This window comes from Zygosaccharomyces rouxii (genome assembly GCF_000026365.1).
Source record: "Zygosaccharomyces rouxii strain CBS732 chromosome A complete sequence".
NCBI classification, from domain to species: Eukaryota; Fungi; Ascomycota; class Saccharomycetes; order Saccharomycetales; family Saccharomycetaceae; genus Zygosaccharomyces; species Zygosaccharomyces rouxii.
The window spans coordinates 614,186-627,787 of NC_012990.1; the positions used below are offsets into that span (position 1 = coordinate 614,186).

A 13,602-nucleotide genomic window follows, 5' to 3' on the forward strand; every position below is an offset into this window, starting at 1 on the left:
AATTAAGGCAAATTCGCTTCCTGAAGTGAATTAGTCGTGAACCTTTATTATGATTATTACTTTAACTCTTATCAAAATAGTAATATACATTGACATTCAGCCGAACAAAAACCTCTCTATTATGGGCACTAAGAACAGAATCAATAAGGGCAATAAAACCTTTATGCTCTGGTATAGATCTTGCTCCTGTTCGGCTTCAAACTGTTGCCGTTGATGTTGCCTTTGTCTTGTCTGAGCTCCTCTAGGACCACTTGTATATACTCTGAACCCGTCAGGCCCTGCAAATGTAAAAGTACTTCCACCACCATCCATAAATGGACTTCCCCCAAATGGACTGCCCCCAAATGGTCCACCAAAAGGACTTCCACCAAAGGGACTTCCACCAAAGGGACCACCGAATGCGCCACCACCACCACCACCACGCATATTGAATAGGATATCGAATAAATCTTCACTAGGCTCTCTACGACGACGGAAAAACATGTTCTCAAATCCTGTATCACCATTAAATGCTGATGAAGCTGCACTGGGGACACTTCTGTCATCGGGGTCCCTACCTAACCTGTCGTACAGTGACCTCTTTTCACTATCACCTAGAACTTCGAAAGCTCTATTAATCAGTTTGAAGGCTTCACTTGCTCTTGGATGTGGATTTTTGTCAGGATGTAATCTAATGGCTAGTTTCCTATATGATTTCTTAATCTCATTATCATTTGCTGTTCTTTCGACTTTCAATATTTCGTAGAATTGGTGCTTATCCTTCGAAAGCACTTCAAGTGCTATTTGTTCCTGCTCACTTGTGTAAGTTTCCATGTTCTCTCAAGAGCTGCAACTGACGATTTTGAGAAATGGATATCTGGTCGTTATCTAGGCAATATATGGCTTTCTTAATACTAGAAACTTTTCAACATCAACTTAGTCGTAAGTAGGCGAAAAAACCTTTGGAAGAAACAACCTTGTTGGAATAATGACAGTGAATTTCAATATCGGTAGAAATAAATCTAAAAAATCGGGAAAGTGCTGCAAATAATCCGTCAAAATTATGTGGAATTTTTCATTTCATAATATTGAGTTTGAATAGGGACATTGATTGGATATTCGAGTAGATAGGATGATTTTAAGTTTGGAGCGCTAGAAAGTTTCTATAGTGCTACAATACCCTTTGTAGAACATGAAATCTTGTGGAATATATATTTGTATATATTCTTTACGACTTCCATCGCAATTGTGAATGATCAGAAGCCTCTTTCTTGTGCTGCTACTGTGTGCCCATTTAATGACACACTGACGTTTTAATGGTCTGCAAGATAAAATTTCTACGACATAATTCTGTAATTCATAGAATTTCATCCAAATTTCACACTGTTTCGAGCAATTGATTTCTTGAGCCTTATGTCTTGCAATACCCCAAGCGTTGCCCTCTGGTGTCTACATTCGTTGATAGAAGATTCTGTCCAATACATATGCTACTCAGACTGAGAAAAAGGTAGGCAAGAATAGGTGTCCCATATTATTGGACCTGTAGGATCGATACCAGCACTTTGCAAATCCGTTGGAATGGATCCTTTATCCAAGCTTTAGAGGTCATTTGACCCTTCGTGTTAATACGCGTTAGCTAGTTCATCATCGCATCGCATCTCAAAGGATTACTTATAGAACTGCGAGACACTACTCTAAAAGCCTGTAAAAGCCTAAAAGCTTCCATCTCATCTCAATATGGTGGCTGATCTTAAGAGACCTGGTGAAGAAGAAGAGTACGGCTCTGAAAAGAAGCTTAGGTTACAGTCCTTTGATCATGGTGTCGGTAGTGAACCTGTTTCCCATCTAGAGATTGTTCCTAGTGATTCCTATGCTAAGCATAAGAGTAAAGGGTTTAAGGCTGATGAATCTGATATAAGAGGTTCCCAACAGGCATCCCTTTTTGAAGAGCAGTTGTCTTTGATGGATCATAAGGAAGCAGAAGTAGGAGAGCATAAAGAGAAGTATGGCAGAGACCCACTGCCTAAAGATTTTAATCCAGAGACACATGAAATCTCATTCCAACAACTAGAGGCAGAGCAAAGTACTCTACCGTTCTCGAAAGATGAAGGTACTTCTACTATTGTAAGGTTTTTTGGTGTTACAAAGGACGGTCATTCCATACTCTGTAATGTTACTGGATTCAAACACTACTTGTACGTTCCAGTGCCATCAGCACCGGAGGCTCAAGATCCTAACGAAGTGGCGTCATTTACTAAATATTTAAATGAGAATTTTGAAAACAGCGTGGATCGTATCGATATAGTGTCAAAACAATCGATATGGGGGTACGAAGGTGAGAGCATGTTACCGTTTTATCAGGTCTTCGTCACTAATCCCAACACTGTGAATAAGATGCGTACAGCTTTTGAAAAAGGGTATTTGAGTCATAAATCTTGGTTTTCTGCAGGTACAACGACTTATGATAATATTGCATTTACACTGAGGATGATGATCGATTGTGGGATTTCTGGTATGTCGTGGATTACTTTACCAAAAGGCGAATATCAGTTAGTTCCTGAGCACGAAAGAGTCTCTACATGTCAATTGGAAGTCACTATCAATTACAGAAAATTAGTTTCACATCCAGCTGAGAACGAATGGTCACAGGCGAGCCCTCTAAGAATTTTATCATTTGATATAGAATGTTCTGGTAGACCAGGTATCTTTCCTGAGCCTGAAACAGATCCTGTAATTCAAATAGCGAATGTGATGAGTGTTGCAGGTGCCAAAAAACCATTTATACGTAATGTGTTCACAGTGGATACTTGTTCGCCAATTACAGGATCACAAATCTATTCCCATGCTACAGAGGAAGAGATGTTGAAGCATTGGCGTGATTTTGTGGTTGCTGCCGATCCAGATATCATCATTGGTTACAACACTTCGAATTTCGATTTCCCATACCTAATTAATAGAGCTAAGGCGCTAAAAGTGGAAAGTTTCCCGTATTTTGGTCGTCTTTTCAACGTTAAACAGGAAATTACTAGCTCCGTTTTTTCCTCCAAAGCATACGGTACTAAAGAATCCAAAAATATTAATATCGATGGTCGTTTACAACTCGATTTACTGCAATTTATTCAACGTGAATATAAATTAAGGTCCTATACTTTGAATGCTGTGTCTGCACATTTCTTGGGTGAACAAAAGGAGGACGTTCATCATAGTATTATTACTTCATTACAGAAAGGTGATAGTGAAACAAGAAGAAGGTTGGCGGTATACTGTTTAAAAGATGCATATTTGCCCCTGAGATTGATGGAAAAATTGATGGCTTTAGTTAATTATACAGAGATGGCTCGTGTGACAGGTGTTCCATTTTCCTACTTGTTGAGTCGTGGTCAACAGATTAAAGTTATTTCTCAATTGTTCCGTAAGTGTTTGCAAATCGATACTGTAATTCCCAACATGCAATCACAGGCATCAGACGAACAGTACGAGGGTGCCACTGTCATTGAACCTATTCGTGGATATTATGATATACCCATTGCAACATTGGATTTCAGCTCTTTGTATCCCAGTATCATGATGGCTCACAATCTGTGTTATACAACTTTAACGAGTAAATCTACAGTTGAGAAATTTAATATGAAATTGGATGAGGACTACATTATGACCCCCAATGGTGATTATTTTGTAACTTCTAAAGTCAGGCGTGGTATTCTACCAACTATCTTAGAAGAACTAATTGGTGCCAGAAAGCGCGCTAAGAAGGATTTAAAGAATGAAACAGAACCGTTTAGGAAAGATGTGTTAAATGGTAGACAATTGGCATTGAAGGTTTCGGCAAACTCGGTTTATGGTTTCACTGGTGCTACTGTAGGTAAATTGCCCTGCTTAGCCATTTCATCTTCTGTGACATCTTTTGGTCGTAACATGATTATGTTGACCAAGCAGGCGGTAGAGGAGAAGTATTCCATCAAGAATGGGTTCAAGCATGATTCCCTTGTGGTTTATGGTGATACTGATTCCGTCATGGTGAAGTTTGGTACTACGGATTTGAAAGAAGCGATGAAACTTGGTGCAGAGGCAGCAGCTTATGTTTCTACATTGTTTAAACATCCAATTAACTTGGAATTTGAAAAAGCATATTTCCCATATCTTTTGATTAACAAGAAGAGGTACGCTGGGTTGTTTTGGACAAATCCTGATAAGTATGATAAGATAGATCAGAAGGGTCTGGCTTCTGTCCGTCGTGATTCCTGTCCTCTGGTTTCTATTGTGATGAATAAAGTGTTGAAGAAAATTCTAATTGAAAGAAATGTTGAGGGGGCATTAGGTTTTGTTAAGGAAATCATAGACGATATCTTACACAACAAAGCTGACATTTCGAAGTTGATCATTTCAAAGACGCTGGCGCCTAACTATACTAATCCTCAACCACATGCTGTCTTGACTGAACGTATGAAAAAAAGGGACGGTGTGGGGCCAAACGTTGGTGACCGTGTTGACTACGTCGTGATAGCAGGTAATGATAAATTGTACAATAGAGCAGAGGATCCATTGTACGTGTTAGAACATAACATGCAAATCGATTCCAGATATTATCTGACGAATCAATTACAAAATCCAATCATCAGTATTGTGGCCCCCATTTTAGGTGAAAAACAGGCTAATGCCATGTTTGTCGTCAAATCAATCAAGATTAATACAGGTAATATGAAAGGAGGATTAATGGGGTTCGTGAAAAAAGTCGACTCTTGTAAGAATTGCAAGGGACCATTAAAGAAAGGGGAGGGACCTTTGTGTAGTAATTGTCAAGCCAAATCTGGAGAATTATACATTAAAGCGCTTTACAACGTCAGAGACTTAGAGGAAAAATTTGGCCGTCTTTGGACCCAATGTCAAAGATGTGCTGGCAGTTTGCATAATGAAGTGCTCTGCTCCAATAAAAATTGTGACATCTTCTATATGAGAGTGAAGATGAAGAAGGAGCTACAAGAGAATATTGAAAACTTGAGTAAATGGTAAAAAAAATAATAAAATAATAATTAGGCATTCATTTATAATATTGTATATTAATTTTACTTCTTTTCATGATAAGCAACGATTAGAATTAATGGAGGTATTAAAGTTAGATTTTTGATAATTCTGAGTAGGTTTTTGGTATTTTCTCTTGGCTAATCTGTAAGCGTTCTGGTTCCATGGGTATTGTTTCATAATCAGCGTTTCTAAACCAAGGATGGTTCATAGTTTCGACTACACTAAATCTTTCAGATGCATTTACCACCAATAAGTTCGAGATCAAGTGTAACACGGAATCATCGATTTCATCCCAGTAGGGGGAATAAAATGCAAACTTACCTTGTAAGATCTGTTCTCTCATGGAAGGTGGTCCTAATGAATCGCTAAAAGGTGGAAACCCACATAAACAAACATAAAGCAGAACACCTGCGCTCCACATGTCAACCTTGGAACTGTAATCAGATTTTAATAGAACTTCCGGTGCCACGTACGAAGGTGTCCCACATAAGGTATTAGTGAATTGGATCTCTCCGGTAAATTTAGCTAATCCAAAGTCAGCAATTTTAACTTGGACATCAATTTCATCTTGATCCCATGGTCCTAACTGCATTTCATTGGGACTCTGTCGCCTAGTGATGTTTAAAAGGATATTCTCTGGTTTGATATCTCTATGGATAATATTTTGTGAGTGTAAATGCTTGATTCCTTCTAATATCTGTTTGAAAAGTGCCTGTGTTTCGTTTTGTCTCAAGCAGACTTTCTTAACAATCCTATCAAATAATTCACCATCGTTTATCTTTTCAAGTACCAAATACTTCTGAATTTGGGATTTACTCACGGGTTCTACAAAACTATCCAACATCTTCACAATATTGGGGTGATGCACCCGCATTAAAATGTTCGTTTCTTCTCTAAACTGGTTACTCTTCTTTTGATCGTCATTTTGTTGAGGATGGAAAATTTTGACCGCTACCACTTCACCAGTTTTCTTGTTAATCCCCTCTTTGACAGTAGCATAATGTCCAGAACCTAATTCTCTTTCTAATAAATATTTATCAAACACAGATGTGGGCCTTGGCTTTAATTTTTTCCTTAGAGAAGTTTGACTGCTTGAAGCTGCCATTTGGGGTTTCTTAAACACGCCATCATTATTACTTGAGTTAGCATTACCTTCAATTTCATCAGAATTCTCAGTGTATTTGAATAAAAATGATGTACTCTTACCAAACACTATTCTATCTCCATTTTTTAAAAGGTAATCCCGCTTTATTAACCTATTACCATTGATAAAGGTGCCATTTCTGCTCTTGTCCACAATATTAATTAATTTCCTTCTCTCTCTGTCGAGATCAACTTGAATGGTATAGAGCTGACAGTGTATAGTTGAAATATCCACTTCTTTCAGTACTACATCACAGTGCCGGCTTCTACCAACGGTTACCACAGCATTACCCATGAGATCAATACTCTGCTCTTTGCCTGGGATCAAACTAATCAATTTAGCAATTACCTGGTCTGAATTACCAGCTTGTATCGTCTGATGTCTCTTGGAAGACTCAACATTTTCGTTACTATTTTCCTATTAATGATATGTTAGTTACTCTGACATATAATAGAATCGAGTGGGGTTCAATAAAAACTAGGCTAATAGGGATAGTACATACTCTTTTCACTGACATTTAGGAATGATAATGACAGTTCCTTTGAGTATCTGTCTTGTGAAGGTTCATCAACAGATCTTTATGTTGATCATCTCTTAGAACATTAGTAGTCTCCGATCCGTATCGCGTAGCTAAGCTGATCAGTAAAGATCGCGCACCAAAGTAAAATTAAACAGCTTAAACGAATTTTATTTATGTTCTATGTCATGTAACATCTCAGTAGAATCACTGTATAAGGAGAGCACACTTAAGATATTTCTTAATTGTTTAAGACCCCTTGTGGGTGGATCCCAGTCTTGATAACTCTCCCATAACTGTTGTAATCTTGCTAAGGCCTCAGAATTATCCTTTCTAAATGACGTTGGGTTTGACTGCGCTGGTTTCCAGAACCAACGATCGAGTGATATCACGAAAAAAAGGTTTGGTAGGTGCATTTGACTTGGTAAATTGCGTAACTTCATGTAGTCAGACAAACACTCGTGAAATTTCCAAACCAAATCATACTGATTTACCGTGTTTAAAATGCTCTGTGGGGTTGAATGGTCATTTAGGAGCACTAGGTGTTTTCTGTTGAGTGGAGACCTAGTTTTCATGGTATTTTCGATGAAAGTCTTGTAAACACAGTCATCGTCGTAGATCTCACAATACAGTGTCATAATATCAGGATTCTTGAGATTTTGATAGTGAGAGAACTTCAAAAATTTGTAAACCGTAGATACTTCCTCTGGCAATTCATCTGGGATTTGGTCTGAAGAATTGAGTATTTTCCATCTGGCATCCATCTCTTGGGTCCATATTTTTAATTCTTGTTGCGTAGCTTTTCTTAAAGTTGGAGATATCGTATTCTCATTAAAAGATCTGGAGATGAAGAAAGGACTAATAAGTTTCAAAATGGGTACGAATTTCGTATTACCCAAATTCAATGCTAATAAAATGTTACCTATTAGCGATATTTCGAATCTACGGTTCTTTGGCACCGAGACGTTATTTTCATATTCTGGAGTCCTGATGTTAACATCTGGAATGCCCAATTCTTCTGGATTTCTAGTATCCAACCCTAGGGACCTCCCATCACACCATAAATGCCTAAAGATTTTGGGGTGAACGTAATCGATGGCTAATTTTTGAGACACAGTCATAAAATTATCAAAAAGTTTACCAAACAAATTAAGTCTAAATGTACCCCAATTGGTGAGTAACCAATTCAAATCCTTTTGCACCAATCTAGATTCGTCTGAGTTTAATTTACGATAACTTGTTAGTTTACTCAAAGTCTCTCGTTCTACTTTACTGGCACCCTGAAACAATTGCTTCTCTCTATTTTGTTGAATTTTGTGATAATCCTGCTCACTGCTATTACTTAAATCGACACTGTGATCCCAAAATCTGTAGCCTTGTAAGGAGGATTCAATAGCCAAAATCCCCACAGGAATCGTAGGACGGAATTGGAAAGATTCGTGGTTCTGTAGAATATATTTGGTTAAAGAGATCGCCAACGGTACTGCATGGTAAACACTTTCCACAAATATGGCATCTGCATCGTGCAAAATATGTGTCCAATTTTTCAATAGCTCAATGCATTCTTGGAATACAATTGTTAAATCCTTGCTATCTAGTGGACATTCAAACGAAAGAGATTCAATTTTTGAAGGCATTTCACGCTGCAATGAAAGTGCTAATTTGGTAGCCAAGTAATGAGCTGATCTTTGATCGCCTAGTGTAAGCTTTTTGTATTTCTCAGGTAAATTCCCCACTAGCGATATGATGACGACCTTTCTTTCCCTTAGGAGACCCTCTGTAATCTTCTTTAAATAGAGGTGCTTTTCGTTGGGGAAATTGTAGTAGTTCTTGACTTCTGTTGCAGCCTTACTGAGCCAAGATTGTTCATGCAAAGTTTGCGATGGTGAATCAGAAGGTAAGATCAGAGAATTCTTGATGTATACGTGATAACCGCGACAACCATCTGAGATTGGATAATGTGGCAATGGTAAAGGACAATGTGCTGAGCCTGTACTATAAACACTAACCACACCAGGTCTATCCCCCCAGGTGGAACATTCAGCAGTAATATCTGTCAAGTTTTCATACCAACACCAAGTATTATTTCGTCGTACAATAGTCTCCTTGGCTTCTACTTCCAAATATTCCACTTGAGGATCATTCAGTTGAGAATATCTTGCATTTGAATCTATTACAAGTGCTTCTTGTCTGTTACGAACGAATGGAATTGATGGCATCTTGGACATTATACTGGAATACCAACCAGTGGGCTGTTCCTTGGCAACTTCATTTGGCATCTCACTATCAGCGCTACCTTGAAATTCTACATTTCTGCCTTCATCGTGAATGGCCTTTGTATCGTTATCGTTATTGTTATTATCATTATTATTGTTATTATTGTTATTACCACTATTATTACTATTCGAGCCTGTACTTGGATTTGCCTCTCCGTTTGTATCAGAACTACCTCTGGAATACCACCAGCTGACCCATCTACCCCTCTGGGGTCTGGAATCATTTAATTCAGACATGCTCCAATGGGTTTAAGGTCTATTCAGGACTACCTTTTTATAAATATTTTAATTGTTCAATGGTTAAGGTTAAGAAGGGATCTTCTTGGCGAAATCGTTTAAGTTTAGACAGGAATTGATATTGAAACTAAGAAATCGAAGAGAATGGATTCAGCACTTCTCGAAAGACTTCTGCAAAGAGATAGGATAGAATCTAGATTTCAAGAGCTTTTTATAGAGCCCAAACCTGGTCCTAATACACAATCTGATCGTGAACTGACGAGTAATGACACTTTGACAATTACATTAGCAAGGCTACGAAAGGAGTTGAAGGGGAAAGAATTACAGATTGCTAGCTTACGAGAAGTGATTAATGTGAAGAATAAAGATTCTGAGAAGTTAAACGATGAGATTATCAGTTTAAACATTGAAAATAACTTGTTACAAAAAAGGTTTGGAGAGTTGGAAGAAGAACATAACAAATTGGTGAAAAGGTGGCTAGATAAAGTACAGCAGGATGTTGAAAAACTGAATGCAAATTTACAGTGAAACGACGCTTGTATGTTTTACAAGTAAAGCTCATACTTTTAGTTAACATGAAGCATTTAATAGGTATAAAGAGTACGGAAAACAAATAAGCGTCTATGTGAGTATATCTTGGAGCTTTTTATGCTCCACGGAAAGGTACGTGATAAAACCATATGTTTGATCATTGGCTTAAGTTTAAAACGAAAAGTATCATGGTCTTAAAGCCGTACAACTGGAAGTTTGTAATGGAAGCGTCCATTGAACTTCCTAGACCCAGGATACTTTTGTTGGCATGTCCTCAAATTGATATATTTTATGTTGGTTGATTCGAATTTGAACAAATAGTAATCATGGTACTTATGAAGCAGGAAATTTAATCATTTTATTCACGCTTAGGAGCTTTCCCTACGAGATCCGGGGACGTCTACGGGTATCTACTTTATATTTCACAGTTATCGTAGATACCGTAATGCATTGGTAGTAAGAATTGTAGCTAATCGACGATAATGACGACGAACAGAAGAGTTAGATCCATCAGAGGATGGATTTATCCGAACGAAATAACAAAAAAAGTAGTTCTGTGAATCTTACAGGTATTATTGCTCGTAATTATATAGGTCAAAATTTATAATTACAAAAGGAATCCCTATTTATGTGGACCTTTGATATCTTTACCGCCCATTTTAGCCATGTGACATCGAGAAGGGTGATTCGATTTTTAAGAGATGTAAATCATTTTCGGAGTTGTCTTGTCTTTGATTTCTTGGCACATTCTTTACTGCTACTAGGAAAAAGTCTAAACCTTTTTCTATTATCTTGAGCTACTTTAATTATTAGGCCATTTCTCTCTGGTATCCTAATATGGGTTGGTTCTAAGGTATCCCTTAATCATCTTCAAGACCGTAGGAGATTTTAGTCATCTTCTAAAAAGAAGATAGTATTAGGACTTAGTCAAGCCTTATCCAGCTCAGGCTAAGGGCTCAAGTTTGATCTTCAAGGGAAATTGACATAATGTCTTGCTGAACCAGATCTTTGAATAATTATCTCAACTTAGTTAGAAAATAATACAAGCCTTGAAATTTTCCTGAGCATGGAACGTGTGCTCGTGGTGGGAACCATACTCATTTCATAATCGTCCTCTTCCTCGATTGCATTTCTTGGAAAATTTTCAAGAGACGATGTGATGACTGTCGTTGATCGTACTTTGCGGAGCTATTAGTGGCGAGGCCAACGTTCGATTATGGTAAATAATTAATATCGCTTGCCATTTAGTATAGGCGGTGAAATAATCAAGATACTATGATACTACCATGCTACATTTGCCTGTATATGAACATAGGCTAACAAGGTCTGATTACTCTCTTCTGTATGTGTCAATTCCATCGATCACTGTATATCGGCCAGGTCCTACTGATCTGCTTTCCGTCATAGGATCAAATAAACTTGGTCAATAAAGCCCACAATAGCAACTGATTTAACCAACATTGGTTGCTTCACTAGCTCAGTCGGAAGAGCGTCAGTCTCATAATCTGAAGGTCGAGAGTTCGAACCTCCCGTGGAGCATCAATTTTTTTGGATTTTGTCAAAGTTTATTTGATCGCGCGCTGATACAACGATCCAAATCGTTCACCAATTCTTTTTACAAGCTATATTTTTTAGAATAGTGTTAAAAATATTTTCCACTACATACTAAATATCATTTTTTGTTTTCCAATTCGTAAATGATCTTGTTATCCATTGCGGGATTGTATTCTTTGTTTAGGAATCTTGAAAATTTCCTCAAATTCTCTAGACCTCTAATTTCACCAGCACATAATGGCATCTTTACCACATGGAAATCTTCGTATAGCTCATCGATTTGATCCAAGTATTTCTTTTGCATCTTCCATCTTGCTTGACATCTTTTACAGTTATGTTCTTGGTCATCATCTGCAAACAACAATTGGTTGACAATAATTGAATTTACATCCATATCATAAGAGATTAACTCTTGGATCAATCTTTCAGTTTCATAAAGTGATAAAAATTCACTGATACAAACACAGACAAATGTTGTTAAATCTGGATTGGTGAACTGATCCTTAATGGTTTCAACACTTTCCTTCAATTGGTTCAATTTAGTACTGATATCCACATTACCAGCACCAGCAAGAGAATTCAACATTGGACCCAAACGACCTGTAATTTCACCAAATTTTTCCAAAAGTTTGGACAAAGTGTTTGGTAGTTGTAAAAATCTTAAAGTGTGACCCGTAGGAGCAGTATCAAAGATAACAGTATCGTACCTTTCACCTTCACCTTTTTCTTGATTCTTGATATGTTTCATGACTTCCATGAAAGAAAGAGCTTCATCGATACCGGGGATAGATCCTGTTAATTCAGCAAGTGCACCACCTTGTAACAATCCACCAAGACCATCATCACCTTGAGCACCATTTTCATTGGCTTGGGAAACTGCCATATCATTCATATCTTTCAATGCAGCTGATGGATCAATCTCCATACATGACAAATTGTTCATACCAGTAACTCTTCTTGCATCCTTGCCAAACTTCTCACCAAATGCATCACTTAGGTTGTGTGCAGGATCTGTGGAAATCAATAAAAATTGCTTGTGAGGTTGGCTTTGAGCCATTTGAATGGCAATAGAACATGAAGACGTGGTCTTACCAACACCACCTTTACCACCAACAAAGATCCATTTGTGAGTGGAAGAATTGATCAATGAATGTAAGTTGGGTTCGACGACTAGATCCATGATATTGATACGGTTGAACTGAGTCGGTTTTCTTTTGTTCCTTTTATATGTAAAAGATTGTTTTCGATGTTAGTTGTATAAAACACGTTGATTAGAAGAACACTTGAGCCAGTACGAAATACTACAAGGCGTATAAAGTAAGGTAAAGAATCAACTTAAAGATCCCATTTAGATTCAATTGTGATGTCAGAAGTGTCAGCAGACGAGAAGAGAGCTAAGCAATTAGAAGAAGCAAGGAAAAGGGTCGAGGAATTGAAGAAGAAGAACAAGAAGAAAGGGAAGAAGGGAAAGAAGACTGAAGATGATAACGATTCATCTCAGGCAGCCACAGCGGATGAAGCAACACCAGAATTGGAAAAGGAATCGAGTCCAGCAGCAGCAGTGACTGAAGAATCTGTGAAGCCTACTGAATCAGACGAAAAGGAACATGAAGCAACCACAAAGAAGGGACAATCTCAAGGGGAGAATCCTAAGGAGGAGAAACCCACTGAGTCTGAGGAGGAAAAACCTGAAGCATCTAAAGAGGACCAACCCAGAGGTGAGGAATCTAAGGCCCAAGAGAAGTCCACACAACCACCCAAAGATCAATCGGAGGACAAGGAACCCGAAACAGCAGAGAAAGTCACATCTGAACAACAGGACGTACAAGATTTGTTCCAAGGTGATGAAGGCTCTGACTTCTTAGATACAATCCAAAAGCAGAAGGAAGAAGGTGAGTTGCAAACTGTCAAATCCCAATTGGAAAAGGTCACCGCTGATCTGAAGAGATTAAAATTCGTTAATATCGAACAAGAGACCACAATTGATGAACTAAATCAACAAATTAATATCTTGCAGACCCAGTTACAATCTTCTCAACAAGAATTGGAAACAAGCAGAGAAGAGTTACAAAAATTCAAACAGACTACATCTACACCTCCTCCATTACAATTTGCTCCTTTCAATGTGCCTCCACAACAACAGCAGCAAGCACAACCACATCAATATCAACAGCAGCAAAATCCATCCTTTGTGTCACAGCCAACGCATATCGATCGTACTGCTCTAGATAAATGGCGTAATTGGAACATTGACATGACTACCTGGAGAAGTATCGGATCAGGTCCAATAGTAGAATTTTGATTATATAATTCTCTTTTGTATAATACTAGTAATAATATTT

At 37.9% G+C, this 13,602-nt stretch overlaps 7 protein-coding genes and 1 non-coding gene across 8 annotated transcripts; 4 read left to right on the forward strand and 4 right to left on the reverse strand.

The window, feature by feature from the left end:
• Positions 1-96: 96 nt before the first annotated feature.
• HLJ1 (type I HSP40 co-chaperone HLJ1) lies at positions 97-813 on the reverse strand (the record flags this gene model as incomplete). The annotated part of the gene is made up of 1 exon (XM_002494649.1): positions 97-813. One exon carries the CDS (start codon positions 811-813, stop codon positions 97-99), a length of 717 nt encoding a protein of 238 aa, XP_002494694.1.
• A 903-nt stretch (positions 814-1,716) lies between these two features.
• POL3 (DNA-directed DNA polymerase delta POL3) lies at positions 1,717-4,989 on the forward strand (the record flags this gene model as incomplete). Its single annotated transcript, XM_002494650.1, has 1 exon — positions 1,717-4,989. The coding sequence occupies one exon, from the start codon at positions 1,717-1,719 to the stop codon at positions 4,987-4,989; it is 3,273 nt and encodes a 1,090-aa protein (XP_002494695.1).
• Positions 4,990-5,092: 103 nt separating this feature from the next.
• On the reverse strand, positions 5,093-6,662 carry DUN1 (serine/threonine protein kinase DUN1; the record flags this gene model as incomplete). Its single annotated transcript, XM_002494651.1, has 2 exons — positions 5,093-6,562; positions 6,648-6,662. The coding sequence occupies 2 exons, from the start codon at positions 6,660-6,662 to the stop codon at positions 5,093-5,095; spliced, it is 1,485 nt and encodes a 494-aa protein (XP_002494696.1).
• A 170-nt stretch (positions 6,663-6,832) lies between these two features.
• On the reverse strand, positions 6,833-9,175 carry CVM1 (Cvm1p; the record flags this gene model as incomplete). Its single annotated transcript, XM_002494652.1, has 1 exon — positions 6,833-9,175. The coding sequence occupies one exon, from the start codon at positions 9,173-9,175 to the stop codon at positions 6,833-6,835; it is 2,343 nt and encodes a 780-aa protein (XP_002494697.1).
• A 144-nt stretch (positions 9,176-9,319) lies between these two features.
• ATG16 (Atg16p) lies at positions 9,320-9,703 on the forward strand (the record flags this gene model as incomplete). Its single annotated transcript, XM_002494653.1, has 1 exon — positions 9,320-9,703. One exon carries the CDS (start codon positions 9,320-9,322, stop codon positions 9,701-9,703), a length of 384 nt encoding a protein of 127 aa, XP_002494698.1.
• Positions 9,704-11,172: 1,469 nt separating this feature from the next.
• On the forward strand, positions 11,173-11,245 carry ZYRO0A07612r. Its single transcript has one exon. It is a non-coding gene; the product is annotated as a tRNA-Met (tRNA).
• Positions 11,246-11,378: 133 nt separating this feature from the next.
• GET3 (guanine nucleotide exchange factor GET3) lies at positions 11,379-12,440 on the reverse strand (the record flags this gene model as incomplete). The annotated part of the gene is made up of 1 exon (XM_002494654.1): positions 11,379-12,440. The coding sequence occupies one exon, from the start codon at positions 12,438-12,440 to the stop codon at positions 11,379-11,381; it is 1,062 nt and encodes a 353-aa protein (XP_002494699.1).
• Positions 12,441-12,623: 183 nt separating this feature from the next.
• Positions 12,624-13,562, forward strand: BUG1 (Bug1p; the record flags this gene model as incomplete). Its single annotated transcript, XM_002494655.1, has 1 exon — positions 12,624-13,562. The coding sequence occupies one exon, from the start codon at positions 12,624-12,626 to the stop codon at positions 13,560-13,562; it is 939 nt and encodes a 312-aa protein (XP_002494700.1).
• Positions 13,563-13,602: the final 40 nt, after the last annotated feature.